Source organism: Macaca nemestrina, chromosome 1, assembly GCF_043159975.1.
Source record: "Macaca nemestrina isolate mMacNem1 chromosome 1, mMacNem.hap1, whole genome shotgun sequence".
NCBI classification, from domain to species: Eukaryota; Metazoa; Chordata; class Mammalia; order Primates; family Cercopithecidae; genus Macaca; species Macaca nemestrina.
Genome location: NC_092125.1, coordinates 123,119,051 through 123,141,791, shown reverse-complemented (window position 1 = coordinate 123,141,791; position 22,741 = coordinate 123,119,051). Strand labels below are relative to the sequence as shown.

At 54.4% G+C, this 22,741-nt stretch overlaps 1 protein-coding gene across 3 annotated transcripts; it reads left to right on the top strand.

The window, feature by feature from the left end:
• The first annotated feature begins 1,807 nt into the window (after positions 1-1,807).
• LOC105479257 (colony stimulating factor 1) lies at positions 1,808-21,948 on the top strand. Of its 3 annotated transcripts, none has more exons than XM_011737183.3 (9): positions 1,808-2,132; positions 5,397-5,519; positions 6,752-6,814; positions 8,414-8,584; positions 12,808-12,955; positions 14,120-15,144; positions 15,730-15,782; positions 16,098-16,156; positions 19,816-21,948. In XM_011737183.3, exons 1-8 carry the CDS (start codon positions 2,094-2,096, stop codon positions 16,141-16,143), a joined length of 1,668 nt encoding a protein of 555 aa, XP_011735485.2. In that variant the 5' UTR covers positions 1,808-2,093; the 3' UTR covers positions 16,144-16,156; positions 19,816-21,948. The 3 variants fall into 3 exon arrangements, with proteins under 3 accessions (XP_011735485.2, XP_011735486.2, XP_011735487.1); XM_011737184.3 differs by lacking the exon at positions 19,816-21,948 and adding an exon at positions 17,017-17,694; XM_011737185.2 differs by having other exon boundaries at positions 1,811-2,132; positions 15,014-15,144.
• The last annotated feature ends 793 nt before the right edge of the window (positions 21,949-22,741 follow it).

Sequence of the window (22,741 nt, the reverse complement as noted above, 5' to 3'; positions counted from 1 at the left end):
TACCAAGGTCAAATCACTTGTAAGTAGTGGAGTCAGGTTCAAACTAGGGTATGTAAAGAACTTCAGTTTGGGGAATGAGGACCTCAAGCCTTGCACCAACGTGGAGAATGATTACGCTCCTCCAGAAGCTGAGCAAAGTCCAAATGCCAGCCTCAGTGAACCTGGGCCAGGGCTGGGTTGGTGAAGGAGGGAGCAAGTAAAACTGGACCCCATTCTCAACAAGTCTGTTGGTTTATCTTTCTCAGGTTACTTCCTCTAATCTTTTATCAGTCTTAAGAACTGTAGTGTCAACATGTTATCTTAAATCATTATTGTACAGTGACCATGTCATTGGTGTATCCCCAGGGCCCAGCACAGTGCCTAGCATCTGGTAACACATATTTGTCAAAAGAACAAAGTATTCTCTAATGGCCTAATTCAACTCAACCATCATTAACTGGGTACCCATTATGTGCTAGGTACCATTGATCCAGAGGTGACTGAGCATGGGTGCCACCTGGAGGAAGTCTCGGTCTAGGGTGGGGACAGAATGTAACCATCGGTACCACCTTACACACTTCAAAAAGTACTGTGGAGAATGAATGGATGGCAAACGACTTATCGGAGCCAGCACTGAGGAATGAGCCAAGTCCAGTGGGAACACAAGAAAAGGACCCTTTGCTCTGCTGGGAGAGTCACAGAAGGCTTTGCTGGTGGAGGATGAGATGCGATTTCAGCCTGAAATGAGGAGTTTGTCTTCAGCCATGTGGAGAAAGGAGCATTCCAAGCAGAGGGACCAGTCTGAGCAAAGGCATTCAGGTGTAAAATTATTGCCTAGGACTGGAGTGAGGGATATGTAGTGCAACTGACAAGAGACTCCTCTTCAAGAGCAGGCCACATATCCTTTATTTCCCAGGGGGTGGAAATGGGCAGCCTCACAGAGGAATTGAATCATAATGAATTGAAGAAAGAAAAAGCCCCTGAAGTTGGCATTATAATTAATAGGTTTAGGCTCAGGCTCATCCTACTAGTCCTCACTTAGATTCATTCTCATATAGAAACAAAACGTGATTAATCACCTCAGTAAGTGCAATTTCCGAAAACATCCAGGGAAATCTAGGGTCCAGGTGCAGGACCTTTCCAATCTGAGCTGGATTTTGCCTCCAGGAGAGAGCATGGGTACCAGCCAGCATTTTCATCATCTAAGGGTCAGGTGCCCTGAAGTGTCTGCTGGCACCCAGGGAACAGCCCCCCAGCTTGCTGTCGTAGGACACAGCTGCTCCCTTCCTGGTCAGGTAGCTGGCATCCCTCCCATAATGGGACTTGAGGCTGGGCGGGCTGCTTGGGGACTGCAGAGGAAGAAGGGGGCTGCCGGCAAACCTGCTGACTCAGGCTCCACGAGGGAGCAAGTAACACTGGACTCCTTTCGGCACTCCGAGAATGGGGTGGGGGCGTCTTCAAAGGATTTTCCTCCCTTCCCAGTGCTTGTCCCTGCTCTCGGTCCGTTTTCTGCTAAGATTTGGGGATTTTCAGGCCTGGAGGGAAAGTCCCTTGGGAAGATCATAGAAAGAGCGCTAGCACCGGATCAGTCTGGAGAGCGCGGAAGGAAAGGGTCGGTCCGCAGAGGGCGCGGGGAAGGCGGGGTGGGGACGCGGTGGAGCCCGCGCTCCTTTGCTGAAGGCTTGGAAGTGCAGCGCAGAAGACAGAGGGTGACTGGGAAGACGCGCGAGCGGGGCCGGCCGGCCGGCGGGTGGGGGAGGGGGAGGCGGGGGAGGCGGCTGAGTGGGCCTCTGGAGTGTGTGTGTCTGTGTCAGTGCGCGCGTGTGTGTGTGTGTGTGTGTGTGTGTATGTGTGTGTCTGGCGCCTGGCCAGGGTGATTTCCCATAAACCACATGCCCCCACAGCCTCTCTTAAAAGGCTGTGCCGAGGGCTGGCCAGTGAGGCTCGGCCCGGGGAAAGTGAAAGTTTGTCTGGGTCCTCTCGGCGCCAGAGCCGCTCTCCGCATCCCGGGACAGCGGCGCGGCCCTCGGCCGGGGCGCCCACTCCGCAGCGGCCAGCGAGCGAGCGAGTAAGCGAGGGCGGCCGACGCGCCCGGCCGGGACCCAGCTGCCCGTATGACCGCGCCGGGCGCCGCCGGGCGCTGCCCTCCCACGGTAAGCGGCAGCCGCGGCGCGGGGCCCGGGACAGGCTGGGACGGGGGCTCGGCGGCCAGGCGGCCGGGCGGCCGGGAGCTGCCAGTCGGAGCCGACAGCCTGGGCGCGCAGGCTGCACTGGGCTGGCGTTCCCGCCGCGGACCAACCGCCTTTGCGCACCGACTGGGCCCCTGGCGCCAGGGCGGAGGCCGGTGGCGGCCCTGCAGCTGCACCCCGACTGCCAGGCTTCCCTGGGAAACGGAGGGCTGCTCACCCCATTGCACGGAGGGGAACACTGAGCCACCTGCAGGCACGAGCCCCCGCTCAGCCAGGGTGCCCTGCCTCTCTCCGTACCCGCCACCACCAAGGCACGGGCAGAGTGGCTGTGCGCTGTGTGCCCTCCCCCGTGGGCACCTTCCTCATCGGCCACACACGTGCTTCCAAGGCCCTGCAGGGGAATGGGCGCTTCTGGGCAGGGAAAGTTCAGGGGGTCAACCAGATTATAGAACGCCAGGGCCTTGCTGGCAGAGGGACGGAGAGGGGCAAGCCACTGCTTGTTCCAGCCCACAGGCAGGAGCTGCGGAGGACTTGGGTGGCTGTTTGGGGGGGGCGGGGGCAGGGGACGTGGGGTGGGGGGACGGCAACAGCCCCTCGCTGGGGCTGCTTGGGGCTAGCTCAGAATCTCTTTTTCTTGCAAATTCTGGTTTCATCGGTTGGGGAGATTCTGGGCTTTGTGGTGGTTTATGGTGGTTTGCAGTGCTTGAGGAAAATGGAAAGAGGGTTTGGTGTTGCAGAGCTGTGTCCAGGGGCAGGGTCTGCTCCTGACTGTGCAGGGGATGCCCTTCCCTAACTATGGCAGTAGCAGATGCAGCCGTAGAAAGTGAGCGCGGCACTGTTCATGACCAGTCAGTGGGCTCATAATGGGTTTGCTTCTGAGGAGTCCTAGAAGAAAATGAGAGGGGAAACCTGGGGGGGAAAGAGCAGAAAATTATTTAGGGGTAGAGGAGAGAGGGTTGCAGGTGAGGTGAGAGAGAAAGGGAAGAGTGGGTCCACAGAAAGAAAGTGCCCCACTGAGAGAGAGGAGATAGGGTTGAGAGGGGAAGGGAGAAGGGCTAGCCATAGGCAGGAAAGCAAAGCTTCAGGGCTGAAGGGGAGACCATGAGGAAAGAAGAGGAAGACAAGGGGGCTGTGTTTAGACAGGGGAAATCCAAGGGCCCAGTTCTGCCAGGTCTCTCCAGAGGCCTTGTTGAGGGGGAAGATGAAATGGAATAGGATAGGTGGCAGAGGAGGCTGGACAGCTGGACAGAGGTGTCCTGGCATCTCTGAGCCTGCAGCAGAGATTCCTTCTGAGGGCTGCTCCCCAGGCAGAAGCCAGGGCTGGGAGTGGGAGGAAGAGGCAGTCAGAGGAGAGCCTGCCCAGCCAGATGCAAGCCAGAGTGTTAACCCCCCACTGTCTGTCCAGATCCTCCTGAGGCAGAATGGAGGCCCCAGGTCCAGGGGTATCCCCTTTGGCCACCTTCGAAGTCAGCCTCTCATGTGGTGGCTGCACTCTCCCCACACTGATGCCTGAAATATCACCAAAGCCAGACAGCCCTTGGGGTTAAGCATTGCTCCCACCTTGCTCTCCTCCAGGGAGGTTGTCATCCTGAGCGGTCCCTTTCATACGCACCATTCACTCCAGACCTTGAGTGGCAGCCAGCCTGGGGTAGATACACCGTCTAGTGGCCCAGTTTCCTCCAATCATTCTTGAACCTAAGGTTCCTGAGAACCTGGGCCATTGTTCCCACCCAGGGCAACCTCCCCAACAGAGCTTGAAGTCCCCCCAGCCCCCATGACTGTCGTCACGTGCGCTGAGTGTGTGCCCTCCCTCGTGGGCACCTTCCTCATCGGCCACACATGTGCTTCCAAGGCAGCCTCTTCCACACTTTCCCTCCCTCAGATCGGCCAGGACCCTCACCGTCCCTGTGCTGAGTGGTATTAAACTGTCCTCTGCCTCTTCCTTCCATGCCTCCCACCCCTCTCCTGCCATCAGCTTCTCCCCATCTTTCAAGGGCTCACTGAGGTCCCTCCTCTCTGCAGTCTCCCTGGTCACCCAGCCAGAGCTGCCTTCTCCTCCCCATAAGAGCTGGCAAGCATTTGGGCTTTTGGTGATATGTAGATTAGCACATTGTTGTGGGCTGTTTCATAGCCTCCTTGTGTTTTTCCAGTGAGCAACTTATTTGCAGTATTTGTCTCAACATCTGGATTACTGAGGCAAAACCCAGAGTCCAGGATAGTGTCAACCCTCACCCTACCCTGCCAGCATTTCCCTGAATCTGGGGGCATCAGCTGCCAGGAGGCTTAGGAGCTCTCAGGAGGTGACCTCAAGCTGGAGAAAGAAAGCCCAAGAGTCCCTCTGCTTTTGGCTGAAGAAGGAGAGACCTAGGGCCAAGTGTAGGGATGAGGAGACCTCAGTGAAGAGAAGGAAGAGAGGAAGAGGAAAGACAGGGCATCAGGAGCCAGTCCCATCACTCTGGTGCTGAGCAGCTACTGGGCCAGGTGGGTGCTGGGAGAGAAGAGGGGTCTCAGAAAAAACTTCTCTGCCATGATAAGAGGTGGCTGGCTGGAGGCAAAGCCTGATGGTGCTCAAATAGGCAGGTGGCAGGCAAGAGATGGCCCGTTACTGGCACTGGTGCCTCTGATTAATCAGTTGGGCTCCTTTTGAAACACATACCCAGGGCTCCAAGAGGTCTCTGGCAAGGGATGAGTTCCAGTGAAACTGAGTTTGATCCCACAGTCTTTCCAGTGGCAGAGCCAGATCTGCATTGAACCAGGTGGGAGGAAGTGCTGGGCCCAGGGGAGGTGTCTCTGGCTTGCCATCTGAAAGCCGGTGCGTGAACGTGAACTTGAGGGCAGTTCAAAAAGTGCTTGGCTCAGTGTTGATGTTACAGAGACAGAAAAAATGGGTAGATGCAAGTCCTGCCCTCGAGTTTCCTGTGTCATTAAAATTTAGACTGGTAGGCACACCATCTGTGTCACTATTAGTTCAATGTGTAGTTAGGTTTGGCTTAATCTGGGAAGGCTTCTTGTAGGTGACATTTGGGTTGTTTTCATGGTAGAACAAGGTTGTGCTGTGGCTGCTAGAAATCCTGGGAAAGCTGGGTTTGAGGGATGCTGTATCCTGAGGTAAGGGGCAGAGCCTGTAGCATTGTAGGTTTGAGGCCTTTGTTTTTCTGCTGTGAGCAGGGCATGGGGATAACTGGGGAGAGTGAGGGCTGGGGAGAAATGACACCCTCTCTGTCACAGACATGGCTGGGCTCCCTGCTGTTGTTGGTCTGTCTCCTGGCGAGCAGGAGTATCACCGAGGAGGTGTCGGAGTATTGTAGCCACATGATTGGGAGTGGACACCTGCAGTCTCTGCAGCGGCTGGTGAGTGCGTGGCCGTGCTGTATTCTACCTTCTCTCTACTGGGGAAATGGAGGCAGGAGCCAGGGAGCAGGTCAAAGAGAGCAGTTGCAGGCAGGAAAATAGGGCAGTGCAGGACATTGCTTGTGGTTCCCACTAGCTCCACCAGTGATATCCTTCACTAGCCTTCCCAAAGTTAGGACCTCTGGTCTCCCCAGCTCTGAAGCCCTCTCTGACTCCCCTGCAGGCAGTGGATGGGGTGGGCTTGCCTGGGTTAGTGATTGCCCAGGAATATCAACCACTGATTCTGAAAAGGCTGCTGAGGTCTGCTGTCCCTCAGTGGGATGCCTCCTCTGGGAAGCTAGCCCAGGCAGCCTGCTGTGTCCAGATGTTGCGTCTAGCTCCTGGACTCTCATGTGTGGCGCCAGTCTGGCATCAGAGCCCCACCCAGATTTGGAGGGGAAGTGCTCACTTAACTCCCAGCCTCCCACCCTCACTTCCCTGGCTCTTGCCCATACCCTGAGGCTGGGAAGGCCTGCTCGTCTAGGCCATGAAGGAGCCCGTATCTCATTCTAATCAGGCCCATACGTGGTCCAGCCAGGCAGAATCAGGTTGCTGTCATGGCTGCCGTCCTGCTCACTGGGAATTTACCATCCCTCTGGCCAGCTAGGCAGGGTGGGGCCTCACTGGCTAAGGCCAGCTCCAGGGCCCTGAGCTTGGGGCCTGTGGGCTGTGCCTTCCACCTCTCTTGCCCTAGCACTACTTCTCCTGCATGTAGTTGCTGTAGCAATCCAAGGTAGACCAAGAGCCCCAGCATTCTCTGAGGCTTAAAACCCAGAACTGCTGCTCTGGGGCTAAAGAGGGCTTTAAGGGCATCCAGCTCCAACGCCTACAGATGTTCAGTCCCCAGAGCTTGTCCAGCCTCTGCTTGAATTCCTGCCATGACAGGGTGCTCACTACCTCCCAGGGAAGATTATATCCTATATTCTCCTACAGACATTTCTTTCTTAAAACAAATGGGCATTTGTCAGATTTCCTGGGGTGGCAGATGGAAGGAAAAGACTTGTTCTTCTACAGCCTTCCCCTGGGCATATGGAAGGCACTGATCTTCTCCTAGACTTGACTGTCTTTCCACATGTGGTTGGCAGGGATGAAGTTCAAACCCCAATGTATTCAGAAGTTAAGGTCCCCGTTCTGAAGAAGGCTGAGTTGAGCTGTAGGTTGCCCTGCAATCATTGGCCTGCTCTCTCTTACAGATTGACAGTCAGATGGAGACCTCGTGCCAAATTACCTTTGAGTTTGTAGACCAGGAACAGTTGGTGAGTGATAGCTGTTTACAAAATCCATGTACCAGTCTGCATGCAACTCCCAGGGTGGGGTGTGTGTGGGAGCATGAAGGCAGCAGAATGCCTACAGCTGGAAAGGTTGAGAGTGTGAGGATCCACGGGTGCTCAACTCTGGGGTGCCAGTATCCAGGGCTCAAGTCCCCTGCCATTCCCTTCTCCTGGCTTGATACATAACAAACGCTCACTAGGTACCAAGCACTTTGCTAATTTAGTTCTGACAGTACCACTATGTGGTACACAAATACTGTTTATTATCCACAGAGAGGTGAAAGGAGCATAGCTAGTAGGTGGTAGAGGCCTGATTTGAATCCAGGAAGGTTGGTTGTAGGGCTTGAGGCAAATCAATACTTCTTCCAGGTCACATGCTTCGCTTAAGGATGTCACTTCTCTTCACTAGGCCAACCAGCAGGCAGGGAGGCAGTCCAGCCCTTCCTGGACTTGCCCCACACCCAGCAAGCCACCAAGTGCTGCTGGTTCTGCCTCTCAGCATCTCTGGGTTCTGTCTCCTCCATCCCTACCTTCACCCCTCAATCAGTTGCTTGGACAATTTCAGGAGCCTCCTAACTGGTCTCCCTGCTTTTAGTTCACTCTTCATCTTACCACTAGGGGGAATTTTCTGAAACGCCAACCTGCTGCCTTTACCTCACTCTCCCAAAACCATCAGGGGCCCCATCACTCCCGAAGAAAGCCAAGGTTGTCTAGCCTGGGTTACACCAGGTCTAGCCATTCTCCACCACATAAACCTGTACACCGCCTCCCCATTCCCTGCTCCTTCCTGCCTCCCATCTTTGCACAAGCTCTTCCCAATGACTGTCATGCCTTTCCACCTGCTCCCCCAGTCACTATTCCACATCTGTTCATCTTTATGCCTCATGCAAAACTGCCATGGTATCCAGAAGTTGCCCCTGTCTCTGAGCTTCCACACACCAGACCCATAAGCACCTCTGTTAGTACTGGAGACCACCTCATGGTCCAAAGAATAGCCTCAGTATTTTATAGCCTCACTCACTCGCTTGCTCTAGCATTCATGCCTGAACTAGCATTTGCTAGGAACCTACTGGACTAGATGCTGGGGGTAGGGAGCTAAAGCAGAGTGGGTCTTCAAGGCAACTACCATCTCTTTAGGGAGACAAAACACAGAGGTTATCCTTTGTACCATGAGATAGTCTTCACCCCCCCTATATCCTGGAGGATTTGAAGGGGCCATATGGTAAAAGACTTTTGTGAAAGGAAGCCAAGAGGAAGACAGAAAGAAAGGCAGGGGGAGGTTCCCTGGAGCCCACCTTCCCTATGTACATCCATCCTGATTAAAACCTCATATTCCAGAAACCCAGAGAACTCTCTAATCAGAATCCACATTTCCTTCACTCTAACCCAGTCTCCAATAGTGCTAGATCCCAAAGAGAGAGAAAGACAGGCAAGCTGAGGGCAGCTTTCTCCTCGTTGCTGGCATGGTGTGGTCCCTCCCCTGGGGGAAGGGGGAGAGCAAGCTGCAACCCTCCATCTGCCTGGGGTTGGGGGTTCCCAGGCCACAATGGCCAGGCTATAAGCCCCAGGTTCCTGTTTTTTCAGAAAGATCCGGTGTGCTACCTTAAGAAGGCATTTCTCCTGGTACAAGACATAATGGAGGACACCATGCGCTTCAGAGACAACACCCCCAATGCCATCGCCATTGTGCAGCTGCAGGAACTCTCTTTGAGGCTGAAGAGCTGCTTCACCAAGGATTATGAAGAGCATGACAAGGTAGGAAGCCCTGAGGCCAGGAGCACTGAGTGAGGGCAGAGGGCGGCTACAGAGGCGCCGCTTGGTCCACAGTCACAGAGGACGTTTGCTCACCTCGCCTCATGCCGTTGCTTACTCACTCTCATTCATTTGTCATCCCACCAACCTTTACCAGGCAGGAGGCACGAGGGATCATGCTGGGCCCTGACGATGTCATCATGAGCAACAAATACATGGTCCCACCCCATGCAGCTTATAGTCAAGTGAGCTTGGCAGCTGTTAAACAAACCATGACACCAGTCAATAGAATTACAAACTATAAAGACTGTTCATTCCAACAGCAAGCAGTTTTTGTGTGTCTCTTGTGTACCAGATACTGTTCTAGACACCAGGAAACAGCTGTGATCAAAACAGACAAAAATCCCCACATTCCTGGAACTTACATTTGGGGATGGTGGTAGTGGTGGTGAGACAGTTAACAAAATATGTATGTAAAATATACAGTATGTAGCATGGCAATAACAGCATTGGAGAAGAGTAAACCAGGGATGAGACGACCCGAAGGAGGTGGAGGAGTGAGCTGGGAACAAGAACCGTGAAGGGCTCAGGGAGAGCAACAGGGAACTCAGACTTCCATGGAGTTGGGGAGGCAGAGACAAGGAAAGCTTCTGAGTAAGCAAATATTGATTTGAGCTCCAAAGATGAGTAAGAGTTGAAAGTGGTAAGGCTAGAAGAACATTCTGGAACAGGAAAAGCTATGCACAAAGCCCTAAGGTAAACAAACAGGAAAGTGCACATTCAGGGACCCAAAGGGTTATAAGCATGGCCAGAGCATGGGAAGTGCAGGAGGGAGAGGAGAGAAGGCAGAAGCCAGATCATGTGTGATTTTAGAGATGTGGGATTTTGTCTTAAGGGTGAGGGAAGCTGTCATGAACAGGATGTGGCTTACTCTCAGGTTATAAGACTGACCTGGTTGCTGTGTGGAGGATAAACCACGGGGCAGGAATGGAGGCTGGGAGACCAGCAGAAGGTGCGAGTCCAGGCTAGACGCTTGGACCAGGTGGTACAGTGAAGGTGGAGGCAAGTGGACTGGACATTTTCCCATGGGCTTGGGGGCCAGAATCAACAAGACTTGGTATGTGCAGTGGATGTGAGAAGCTGAGGGAAAGGAAAAGCCAAGGATGGTTTTTGTCTTGAGCACCTGGATATTCCAATGATGCTGAAATGGGGATGATCCATGGGCAGAGCAGGTTTGAGGGAAGACAGTTCAGTCTGGGGCACAGCAGACGTGAGGTGCTCATGAAATGGTGAGTGGAGACATTGAGCAGGCAGCTGGGTGTGCGGGTCTTCAGTGTGACTGGCAATGCACAGATCTGTGAGGCATGGGGGTTCGGCTTATCTGTGAAGCCATGGGACTGGACAGCACAGACACTGTGAGAAGAGAAGCAGGCCCAGGAACCCAGCATTTGGAGGGCAAGCAGAGGACAGCGGACCTGGCAAGGGGCAGCCTGAAGGTGGGAGGAAAAGAGGGAGAGTGCAGAGTCAAGGCACTAGGTTCCAAGATGGAAAAAGGGATGGAATTTCATAAAAGAGGGTTGAGAAATCAAGCAAGGGGAGGGCTAAAATTATCCATTGGATTTGGCAACGTGTCACAGGTGCCGGATCAGGGTGAATAGAAAGGAAGTAGCGACACCACTGTGGAAGAACTTGGATCCGAATGGGGGCAGGAAAAGAGATATAGCTGGAGGGAGTGTGTGATTGAGGGAGGACTTTTTGTTCTGTTTTTGTTGTCATTGTTGTTTTGAGACAGGGTCTTACTCTGTCACCCAGGCTGAAGTTCAGCGGTGCAATCACGGCTCACTGCAGCCCCAACCTCCCAGGCTCAATTGATCCTCTGACTTCAGTCTCCTGAGTAGCTGGGACAACAGGCACACCCCACTATGCCCAGCTATTTTTTGTAGAGACAGGGTTTCACCATGTTGCCCAGGCTGGTCTCAAACTCCCAGGCTCAAGCGATCTGTCTGCCTTGGCCTCCCAGAGTGCTGGGATTACAAATGTGAGTTACTGTGCCTGGCCAGGAAAACATTTTTAATAAGACAGGTACTAAATCTGTGATTTTCTAACATTAAGATTCCTAAGAATCACTTGGGAATATGTTGAAAATGCATATTCCCAGACACACCCCTAGACAGTCTGATATACTGGGTTTAAGAGTGGCTCCAGGGCCGGGCATGGTGGCTCATGCCTCTAATCCTGGCACTTTGGGAGGCCGAGGCAGGTGGATCACCTGAGGTCAGGAGTTCAAGACCAGCCTGCCCAACAGGGTGAAACCCCATCTCTACTAAAAATACAAAAATTAGCAGGGGCTGGTGGCGTATGCCTGTAATCCCAGCTACTCAGGAGGCTGAGGCAGGAGAATCGCTTGAACCAGGGTGGCAGAGGTTGCAGTGAGCCAAGATCAAAACTCCATTTAAAAAAAAAAAGTGACCCCAGGAATCTGCATCTTAAGCAGCTGTCCCACTGATGATTCTGATCCCCTTGGATGTTCACCCATAGATGGGTGTGAATGCTGTGGGGCAGGCTTCAGGAGAGAGGGTGGGTGAAGCTGGAGGAGCTAGCTCCCATCAAGTCTCCAGAGAAGACAGTGGGAGGGATTCGGAGCTCCTGAGGGAACTCAGAGTGAGACTCCATCAAAAAAAAAAAAGTTGGGCATAGTGGGGTGTGCCCAACTCTAGCCATCTCAGCTCACTGCAACCTCTGCTTCCCGGGTTCAAGCGATTCTCCTGCCTCAGCCTCCCGAGTAGCTGGGATTTCAGGCACGTGCCATCATGCCAGGCTAATTTTTGTCTTTTTAGCTGGGATTACAGGCACGTGCCACCATGCCCGGCTAATTTTTTTCTTTTTAGTAAAGACAAGGTTTCACCATGTTGGTCAGGCTGATCTCGAACTCCTGACCTCGTGATCAGCCTGCCTCAAACTCCCAAAGTGCTGGGATTAGAGGCATGAGCCGCCGCGCCCGGCCTATCTGATAAACATTTCTTAAGAGCCGACTATGCACAGGCCAGGGGGATGCAGCGATGCCTTCAAGGACTTCACAGCTTAGAAAAGCCCATGGTTCTTCCCTGTGAAGCTCAGTTTAAGGAAAAACTTGGTATTTGTGATTCAGTGGCAGTTAGGCCCTGGATGAAGCTGTGGGCATGCATGGCATGGCCTTTGTGAAAGGAGAGGTGGGCCCAGGAGTGAACCCTGAGGGATAGCAGCATTTGGACATCAGGAGGAGAAGGGGAGCTTGGTAAGGAGACAGAAGCAGCAGCTTGAGAGGTGGGAGAAGACCAGGATGATGCAGCTTCTCAGAGTTCTAGTAGGTGTAGGAAGCCGGGGCCCCTTGGGCAGCACAGAAGACAGGCTGGGACCTCCTCAGCCTTCCCGCCAAGACACACCAACGCCAGCAAAGGACCCACAGGCCTAGCAGCTGCCTCGTTCCCTTCTCCACACTGCAGCTCGATGATTTTTCTCAAACTGAACTCTTACCATGCCACCGCCCACCCCTAACACCCCTTCAGATGTTTTCCCTTTGCTCTGTGGACAAAACTAAAAGTTCTGGGCTTGGCCCACAAGGCCCTCAAGACCTGGCGCTTGCTAACCTCTCTCCTTTTGCATCTCTTGCCATGCTCCTCCTAGATGGTAGTGCTGCAGCCACGCCAGCCTTCTTTTAGTCTTTGGACCTTTCATGCATTTTCTTGCCTCAGGACCTTTGCACAGTCTGTTCTTGCAGCCTGGACAGCTCTCTGGAATCCCATCTCTTTCCTGGTTAACTCTTGCTCATCTTTTAGTTGATTCCTTGGGGAAATTCTCCCTGAACACTTGTTTTGTTTCCCTTGTTGCACACTATCGGATGACCCAGTACTTCTTCATAGGACTCATTGCACTTGTAACAATGTGTTTAGTCCCTGCTGGACTCAGTGTCCAACTCAGCCAGGAACCACCTCTCTCTTGTTCATTGCATGATTCCCAGGTAATTACCATATGCCTGGCACATAAACATGTGTTGAATGGGTTGGTGAATAAATGAGATATCTCATAACCTCAGGACTCATTCTGCTGCAAACCAGGGGAAAGGGGAGGGAGGAAACAAAAGGGAAAAAGAAGACAGATGTGAGAAAGGCCAAGGGAATTTGACAAACAAGACGGAGACATGGGGCCAATGGTCATGCTCACAAAAGGGGGCCCTGATCTCCTTCCAGGCCTGCGTCCGAACTTTCTATGAGACACCTCTCCAGTTGCTGGAGAAGGTCAAGAATGTCTTTAATGAAACAAAGAATCTTCTTGACAAGGACTGGAATATTTTCAGCAAGAACTGCAACAACAGCTTTGCTGAATGCTCCAGCCAAGGTAAGCATGGCAGGGGCCAGGAAGTGTGTGGGGGTGGTGGCATATGGAACGGGGATTGGGAGGTGAGATGTGAAGCTGGGGGGACCCCTGGGGAGGCAGCCTGGCTGCTACTTGTGTTCCTGTATGCATGAATGTGCTTGTTCCGTGTACATATGTGGCTTCACGTGCCTCTGGTCCTGGGCACATGTCTTTTCTGATATGTGTGTGCATGCACACCTACTTCTGTCTGCATGTGGCAGCGTCAAGAAGGATCATGCTGGTGCCTTGAGATTAGAGAGTGGAAATGGGAGCCTGTCTTGGGAGCCCTGTAGGTATGGAAGCTTTCCCCACTGGCTCTGCAAGCTGACTGAACATGTGGGGGGTTCTGTGGAGACAGCTGACACCCATCTGGGAGTCAGGGCCCTTGCTCCAGGAGCTCTGCTGCGAATCACCATGATACCCTGGCTCCCGAAGTCCCCAGGATGCCTTGGGCGTTCCCTCAAGGGACAAGGCTGGATTTGAAGTCTGAGCATCATTGGAACTCCCAGGGCTGGCTCAGCTGCATACATGTGTACGCTGCGTGTCCTCGTCTCTGCGTCTCGTGCCACACATGCCCTCCTACATTCAACCTTGCTTCCCAAGGCAGGGTCTAGGGCCCTGCAACCTGCCAGTGGCCAAGTCTGGTCTCGTTGCTTCAATCCCAAGGCTTCAAGACTTGGCTGCATTCTAGCCCCAGCTTGTTCCTGCCTGGGGCTGTGGCTGTGGCTGTGTGGCTCCTGGCTATGCATGAAACCAGTGTCTTTGGGGCTTGAAGTTGTCTTGTGTTGATCTGGAAGGCAACTGTTCAACCTCCTGACCTGCTGCTGCTCACCCCTAACTTGGCCTGTGGCCAGTGGGTACCCCTGCATGGGCTGTTCTCTTATCTTCCTTCTCTCCTACCCCCAGTGTGTACATCTCAACCCTGTTCTTTGTCACTGCTCATGAGACCCTGCATATGGCACCTTCCCTGTGTCATGAGCACCCACTCTAGTCCCATCCTCTTCTCAGCTCCAGGGCTGAGCTAGGAGATGAGGGCCCCCCAGACTCATATTCCCCTCTTGCCCCGCTCTAGGAAAGCTGTGCTGGAGGCTAGTGACTCTATCTCCTCCCCATCTTTCTCTCTCCCTCTCTCTATGGTTCTTTCAGATGTGGTGACCAAGCCTGATTGCAACTGCCTGTACCCCAAAGCCATCCCTAGCAGTGACCTGGCCTCTGTCTCCCCTCATCAACCCCTCGCCCCCTCCATGGCCCCTATGGCTGGCTTGACCTGGGATGACTCTGAGGGAACTGAGGGCAGCTCCCTCTTGCCTGGTGAGCAGCCCCTGCGCACAGTGGATCCAGGCAGTGCCAAGCAGCGACCACCCAGGAGCACCTGCCAGAGCTTTGAGCCGCCAGAGACCCCGGTTGTCAAGGACAGCACCATCGGTGGCTCACCACAGCCTCGCCCCTCTGTCAGGGCCTTCAACACCGGGATGGAGGATATTCTTGATTCGGCAATGGGCACTAACTGGGCCCCAGAAGAAGCCTCTGGAGAGGCCAGTGAGATTCCTGTGTCCCAAGGGACAGAGCTTTACCCCTCCAGGCCAGGAGGGGGCAGCATGCAGACAGAGCCCGCCAAACCCAGCAACTTCCTCTCAGCATCTTCTCCACTCCCTGCATCAGCAAAGGGCCAACAGCTGGCAGATGTAACTGGTACCGCTTTGCCCAGGGTGGGCCCCATGAGGCCCACTGGCCAGGACTGGAATCACACCCCCCAGAAGACAGACCATCCATCTGCCCTGCTGAGAGACCCCCCGGAGCCAGGCTCTCCCAGGACCTCACCACCACGCCCCCAAGGCCTCAGCAACCCCTCCACTCTCTCTGCTCAGCCACAGCTTTCCAGAAGCCACTCCTCGGGCAGCGTGCTGCCCCTTGGGGAGCTGGAGGGCAGGAGGAGCACCAGAGATCGGAGGAGCCCCGCAGAGCCGGAAGGAGGACCAGCAAGTGAAGGGGCAGCCGGGCCCCTGGCCCGTTTTAACTCCGTTCCTTTGACTGACACAGGCCATGAGAGGCAGCGCGAGGGATCCTCCAGCCCGCAGCTCCAGGAGTCTGTCTTCCACCTGCTGGTGCCCAGTGTCATCCTGGTCTTGCTGGCTGTCGGAGGCCTCTTGTTCTACAGGCGGAGGCGGCGGGTGAGCAGATCCCCATGAGGAAGAAGAGGGCGTCCCTTAGGGCAGGGGCAGAGCCTGGCGGGGGTGCAGGTGAGGGGGACAGCTTGGTTGTGGCCTGAGTTCTTCAGACGCAGAGAGATAGGGGCTGGCTCAGCACAGAGGATGAGAGGTGGAAATTGAGGATTGCTTCGAGAATGGGGAAGGCTCAAGCTATAAGGTCAATGGGAAGGGAGTGGAGCAGAAGGGAGCGGGAGAGAATATTCTTGGGCTGACAGCAGGATGACATCCAGACAGGCAGGGAGCTGGAGGAGGAGAGCAATGCTGTGTGAGTGTGTCAGGGCGGGCGTACACTGGGAGTTCTGCAGAGCCTGGGACAGGAGGACCGATAGGGAGCAGCCTGCAAGGGCGTGAGGAGAGGAGAGGGAACACCATCAGCAGAGACCTCACAAATCTCCCTTGGGCCTCTGGCTGATCCCCACTTTTGGGAAGCTGGAAGGACTCTTGCAACTCTCTCATAAATACCTGGGGCAGCCCTTACTGGGGATGGGGCCACCGTCCCCCCACCCTCCCCCGGCTCCTCAGTGAGATGCTCTTTCCTGTCCTCAGAGCCGTCAAGAGCCTCAGAGAGCGGATTCTCCCTTGGAGCAGCCAGAAGGCAGGTGAGAGCTTGAGGTGGGGCTCTGGGAGGCACTGGGGGCCTGGCTTGGGATCTGTTTCCCCTCTTCGTGGTGGTGGGGCTCTCCTGCTTGCTCTGAGGAAATGGAGCTGCGGAACAGGATGGGGTAGAGACGGTCTTCTCTCCTTTCCCAGATATCTGGGCTTTTTCCTCATTTCTCCGTAGAGTTAGACGGTTGTGGGATTTTTCAATCTGAGAGGGCCTAGAGCATGTGTGGGGCTTAGGGGTAAACTTACGGGGTCCCCTTACTCCCCTGCTCCTGCTGATGTCTAATGCCAGTGCTGTGCTCTGCCTACAGCCCCCTGACTCAGGATGAGGACAGACAGGTGGAACTGCCAGTGTAGAGGGAATTCTAAGGTAAGATTCTGATTTTGATCTCCACTCCTAAAACTTAGCTATACCCTTTTCCAGTCACCCTCACCTGTTGGTGACACCAATTCCCCTGAGACCCCCACACTGACTCCCTTGCCTCTCTCCAGTTCCCTTTCTATACATTGCCAGCCAGGTCCAGCCACCATCTCCTTTCCAGGTCCTCAGCTATCCCCCTGCCCCTCCATTCCATCCACCGCCGCTGAGGCCAGGGACTATTACCTCTGCACTGGGCTTCTAGTGTTGCTGCCATCTTTGACCTCAGAGCAGCTAAACCCCCCTTCTTCGTATGTGGCCTTTATAAGGTCTTTACCCACCTGAAGAATCTTCAGTAGCTCTGTGTGGCAGCCACTGCAAGCCCTATATTCTTGGCTTGGCTGCCAAGACCCTCCAACAGCAGCTGCTTGCCAGATCGCCCCCACACCACCAGTTGACCCTCCTCCCCAGCCGAGGACAGTTCTGCTTCCTTGCTTTTAGGATCATGTTGACATAGAACCTGAGTCTTGGAAGGGCTCTCAGGGGTCATTTGGCCCTGGGTCACACCCCAAAGGGACTGCCCCTCTCCATGTCCCCAACAGGCAGCCAGCCAGCTGACTGTCACACACTCCCAGTTCCAAGCCAGCTCCCTGCCTAGCCACAGCCCGTGCCATCTTCCAGTCAGACTGGGAGAAATGTCTTCCTCATGCGAGGCAAAACTGGCTTCCCTGCCCCCTCCATACTGCTCCTCCCTCCTGTTCTCATGAAAGCCCTCAGATATTTCAAGTCAGGTATCCATGTCCCCTTTGAGAATTCTCTAAGCTAAGAATGGCCAAGTCCCTCAAACGTTCCTTATATGATATGGTTTTCAGACCCCTCACCATCCTGGACACACTCGTTTGTCAATGTCCCTCTGAAAATGTGGCGCCCAGCCCTGGACACAGTACTCCAGATGTCTGACCAGCTCAGAGAGAGTACAGTGGGACTGTTACCTTCCTTGATATGGACAGTATTCTTCTATTTGTGCAGATTAAGATTGCATTAGTTTTTTTCTTAACAACTGCATCATACTGTTGTCATATGTTGAGCTTGTGGTCTATTAAAACCCCTAGTTCCGTTTCCCATAAACCTCTGTCAAGCCAGACCATCTCTACCCTGTACTTGGACAACTTAACTTTTTTAACCAAAGTGCAGTTTATATTCACCTTTGCTAAAGCCACCTTGTTGGTTTCTGCCAATCACCTGAACCTATTGAAGTTGTTTGAAATCCTAATTCTGTCATCTCTGTAGCCCTCCCTTTTGTGGCTCCTGCACATTGATGAGTGCCTGTTGTTGTCCTTGCCCATGTTGTTGATGTAGCTGTGACCCTATTGTTCCTCACCTCTGGCCCCCCCAACCCCAGCTGGCGCACGTCTTCCCCCTCCCACCCAAGCCCACAGCCAGCCCATCAGGAAGCCTTCCTGGCTTCTCTACAACCTTCTGACTGCTTCTTTCAGTCATGCCCCTCCTGCTCTTTTGTATTTGGCTAATAGTATATCAATTTGCACTTATTTGGATGTTGTTTTCATATTTTTTTAAATCTTATTTTATATGTATGTGTACATTCCACATCCCTAAGATTGTAAGCCCCTTGAGGGCAGGAACTGTCTTCCACTTTTTTTGTGTTTCTTTTTCCATCCTGGGTTCTACTACAGAGAGGGCCTCTCCACATTTGCCAAACATGAAATAAATATTGACTGACTGGCTTCAGGGCTGACTCACGGACTGACCCTGGCCAGCTGTCTCTAACTGACCAGCCTCTAGCTGACCAGTTAACCAGCTAACTGACTGACTCTGACTGACTGGCTGACCAGCTGGCTGGGTGAATGACTAACCAACCAACTATCTTGGTAACTGGCCAGCTGTTGCTTGGGGAGCCCATTGAGCAACTGACTAGCTGATTTCCTGACTAATTGGCTGGTTGGCTGACTAGCTGGGGTGGCCGAGTCAAGTTTCCAGTCACACTCTTTACCAAGTGCAAGCCAGCGCTGCAGGGCTCTCCCATGTGTGGAGTGACAGGTCTGGGCCCTTTCTAGAGAGATAAGGAATTTGGCAAATGCTCAAAACCAGGGGAACCTATTTAGACAAGAGCCAGCAGTAACAACATATCTAGAATCCTGGGGTCTACCTTGTCAGTGGGGTGGGCTAAGATGGGCGAGTGGGTCAGCTGGGGCACTGGCAAGACTGTGAAATGACCCAGGCCTCCTCAGAACTGGTGGTGGCTGGTGGCTCAGTGCCACGACACCCTTCCCACTGGTCGCCTGTCCCCCAAACCCCTTGCCATGGTCTTGGCCCTCTGTCCCATCCCTCTACGTGCCCACCCTCCTTTCCCCACTTGCTTATTCTCAGGCCCGTCCCAAGCTTTCATTTTCCTCCCTTCAAGATTTCACTTGGAGAGGGAACCTGGGGCAAGGGGCTACATCCAGATCCCACTTGGCCCAGCAGGTCCAGCCCTAAGGTGGTCTCCAGGCGAGGCACCAGTGGCCTTGGAGAGATTGAGTGCCAGCCCCTAGACTGACTGCTGCTCTGATGGAAGAAGTGAGAGAGGGAAACAGAGGCAGAGACTGAGATAGGGACTCAGAGCCACAGAAAATGCAGACACCAGCACCTCAGCCCTAAGCAGCTAGGAGATGGGGCAGCAGGCTAGAACTTGCCCACTGGGTCCTTCTCCCCTCCTGGGCCTTAGCTGGGCCTGTGGCCTGGCTGTACCCATCATGGCTCATGTCCAGTTTATGGTTCCCCTTCTTTCCCTCTAGAGCATGGGAATGGGCAAGGAGCCAGAGGCTGTGGTTCCATCTTCCCTCCTTACCCAGTAGGGCCTATGGATGTTAGGGAGGGAGGCTCCACACAAGGTCCAAAGTCAAACTGTTGGATGGGGTCCAGGGGATTTCTGCTCTGGGAACAAAGCGTCCTGAGGATGCTGGGCAAGGGACAAGGATGGGGGTGGAGCAGGAGAGGGCAAGGCCCTGACTCCCATGGATGATGCAGGAGGCAAGGCCCTCGGCCCATCCAGGAGGGGCTGGGTTGCTTAGGGGTCAGCATGCCAAATGGCAGTGTGGGAATTTCCTTGTCCCGGCACTACCTCTAGACTTTTCCTCTCTGGCCCAAGTTCTTCCTCTTCAGCTAGCTCTGCCCGACTGTCTTGAACGTCATATGTGATGCCCCTCTGATGAATGCTGTGGAGGTGGAAATGAAAGATTCTTCTTTGCTAGTGTTAGCAGGAATCACCTTTTGTTCACTGGGCCAAGACCAATGAGATGACCTTGCCTGAGGAGGGGTCCAAAGACATTCAAGTGCCCGCTTCGCTCCTCATCAGAGCCCTCGGCTTGAGGAGTAACCCCTCTTCCCAGCCTTGCCCAGACCTCTCCTGGGCCCTGTTATCTTCCACTGAGGCCCTGATTCCCCAGGAGGAGATAGGAGGTGAGGCCAGTTTGGCCAGAGGCCTGGGCTGGTGCCAGAGAAAGCCGCCTGCTCTCTCTGTGGTGTCTGGAAAGGCTAGGGAAGGGAGGAAAGGAAGTCCCGCCTGCAACACCACCAACAGCCCACAGGAATGCCACACCTCCCAACCCATGTCCTCAACGACCCTCCCCGCACTCCCACTCTGCTGACTAGCCTTTCCTTCTCTCCCACAGCTGGACGCACAGGACAGTCTCTCCGTGGGAGGAGACATTATGGGGCGTCCACCACCACCCCTCCCCGGCCATCCTCCTGGAATGTGGTCTGCCCTCCACCAGAGGACCGGACCAGAGCAGCCAGGCTAGGGCCCCTCTGTCTCAACCTGCAGACTGTTGACTGAGAGAGGCCAGAGGATGCTCCCCATGCTGCCACTATTTATTGTGAGCCCTGGAGGCTCCCATGTGCTTGAGGAAGGCCGGCGAGCCCGGCTCAGGACCCTCTTTCCTCAGGGGCTGCACCCTCCTCTCCCTCCCCTCCATGCCAGCACCCAGGCCAGGGACCCATCAGCCTGTGGTTTGTGGGAAAGTAGGGTGGACGTTGAGGAGTGAAAGAACCCTGCACCCAGAGGGCCCGCCTGGTGCCAAGGGATCCCAGCCTGGACAGGCATGGACCTGTCTCCAGAGAGAGGAGCCTGAAGTTCACAGGGCGGGACGGCGTCGGCTTGATTTCCCGTAAAGGTGTCAGCCTGAGAGACGGGAAGAGGAGGCCTCTGGACCTGCTGGTCTGCACTGACAGCCTGAAGGGTCTACACCCTCGGCTCACCCAAGTGCCCTGTGCTGGTTGCCAGGCACAGAGGGGAGGCCAGCCCTGCCCTCAGGACCGGCCCGACCTGCCAGTGATGCCAAGAGGGGGATCAAGCACTGGCCTCTGCCTCTCCTCCTTCCAGCACCTGCCAGAGTTTTTCCGGGAGGCCAAGCAGAGGCTCCCCTCATGAAGGAAGCCATTGCACTGTGAACACTGTACCAGCCTGCTGAACAGCCTGCCCCCGTCCATCCATGAGCCAGCATCCATCCGTCCTCCACTCTCCAGCCTCTCCCCAGCCTCCTGCACTGAGCTGGCCTCACCAGTCGACTGAGGGAGCCCCTCAGCCCTGACCTTCTCCTGACCTGGCCTTTGACTCCCCGGGGTGGAGCGGGGTGGGAGAACCTCCTGGGCTGCCAGCCAGAGCCGGTCTTTAGGCTGTGTTGTTCGCCCAGGTTTCTGCATCTTGCACTTTGACATTCCCGAGAGGGAAGGAACTAGTGGGAGAAAGCCAGGGAGGGGAGGGCACAGACAGAGAGGCTGCAGGGCGAGCTCTGACTGAAGATGGGCCTTTGAAATATAGGTATGCCCCTGAGGTTGGGGGAGGGTCTGCACTCCCAAACCCCAGCCCAGTGTCCTTTCCCTGCTGCTGACAGGAACCTGGAGCTGAGCAGGTTATCCCTGTCAGGAGCCTTGGGCTGGGCTGCATCTCAGCCCCACCTGCATGGCACCCAGCTCCCATCCACTTCTCACCCTTCTTTCCTCCTGACCTTGGTTGGCAGTGATAACCTCCATCTCTCACCCACCTGTCTACCATCACCTCTAACCAGGCAAGCCAGGGTGGAAGAGCAATCAGGAGAGCCAGGCCTCAGCTTCCAATGCTTGGAGGGCCTCCACTTCGTGGCCAGTCCGTGGTGGTGGCTCTGAGGCCTAGGTAACAGGCGACAGGGTTGCCAGTTGCCCCTGGGTTCCTTTGTGCTGCTGTGTGCCTCCTCTCCTGCTGCCCTGGGTCCTCCACTGAGAGACCCTACCCTGCCTGGCCACTGGGCCCGTGACTTTCTCTTCCTGCCCAGGAAAGTGAGGGTCTGCTGGCCCCACCTCCCCTGTCCTGATGCTGACAGCTAAGGGAAGGGCAGTGAACTTGCATATGGGGCTTAGCCTTCTAGTCACAGCCTCTATATTTGATGCTAGAAAACACATATTTTAAAATGGAAGAAAAAAAAAAAACAAAAAAAAAGGCATTCCCCCTTCATCCCCCTACCTTAAACATATAATATTTTAAAGGTCAAAAAAGCAATCCAATCCACTGCAGAAGCTCTTTGTGAGCACTTGGTGGCATCAGAGCAGGAGGAGCCCCAGAGCCGCCTCTGGTGTCCCCCCAGGCTACCTGCTCAGGAACCCCTTCTGTTCTCTGAGAAGTCGAGAGAGGACATTGGCTCACGCACTGTGAGATTTTGTTTTTATACTTGGAAGTGGTGAATTATTTTATATAAAGTCATTTAAATATCTATTTAAAAGATAGGAAGCTGCTTATATATTTAATAATAAAAGAAGTGCACAAGCTGCCATGTGAGTCGTGGGAAAGTTGCTTTTGGGGTGTGGGTGGCAAACATCAGGGTGGGTGGGCAGCAGTTGCTGGATGAACCCCAGCTCAGAGAACCTTTTTCCACAAAACACAGGGGAGGAAGGTTCTCTCCAAGTTTCAGTCTTGTTACCAAAACCTCCTGTATTTTTTTTTTTTTTTTTTTTTTGAGACGGAGTCTCGCTCTGTCGCCCAGGCTGGAGTGCAGTGGCCAGATCTCAGCTCACTGCAACTTCCGCCTCCCAGGTTTACGCTATTCTCCTGCCTCAGCCTCCCAAGTAGCTGGGACTACAGGCGCCGGCCACCTCGCCGGGCTAGTTTTTTGTATTTTTTAGTAGAGACGGGGTTTCACCGTGTTAGCCAGGATGGTCTCGATCTCCTGACCTCGTGATCCGCCCGTCTTGGCCTCCCAAAGTGCTGGGATTACAGGCTTGAGCCAATGCGCCTGGCCGACCTCCTGTATTATTGCTGTCCCAAACACATTCATCTGCATATCTGGTCGTATTGGGCAGAAAGTGGCCAAACCCCAGGCCTGGTCACCGGCCCCTGCTCCTGCCCAGCCTAGGAAAATGGCTGGTTGGGCTCTGTCCAAGGACCCCGGGGGCCTGTGAGGATAAGGCTCCTTGACCGTTGAGCCCTGCTGACCAGGGCAGAGGGAGCTGGCTAGGTCCTTGCAGGCTCTGGGATGAATGAGTCCTGTTTCCAGGCTGCGAAGGGAGTGTGTTTAGCGGGGGAGAGCCAGGAGTCTGTGTGAGGGCCCTCGTTCGGGCTTGACCTTC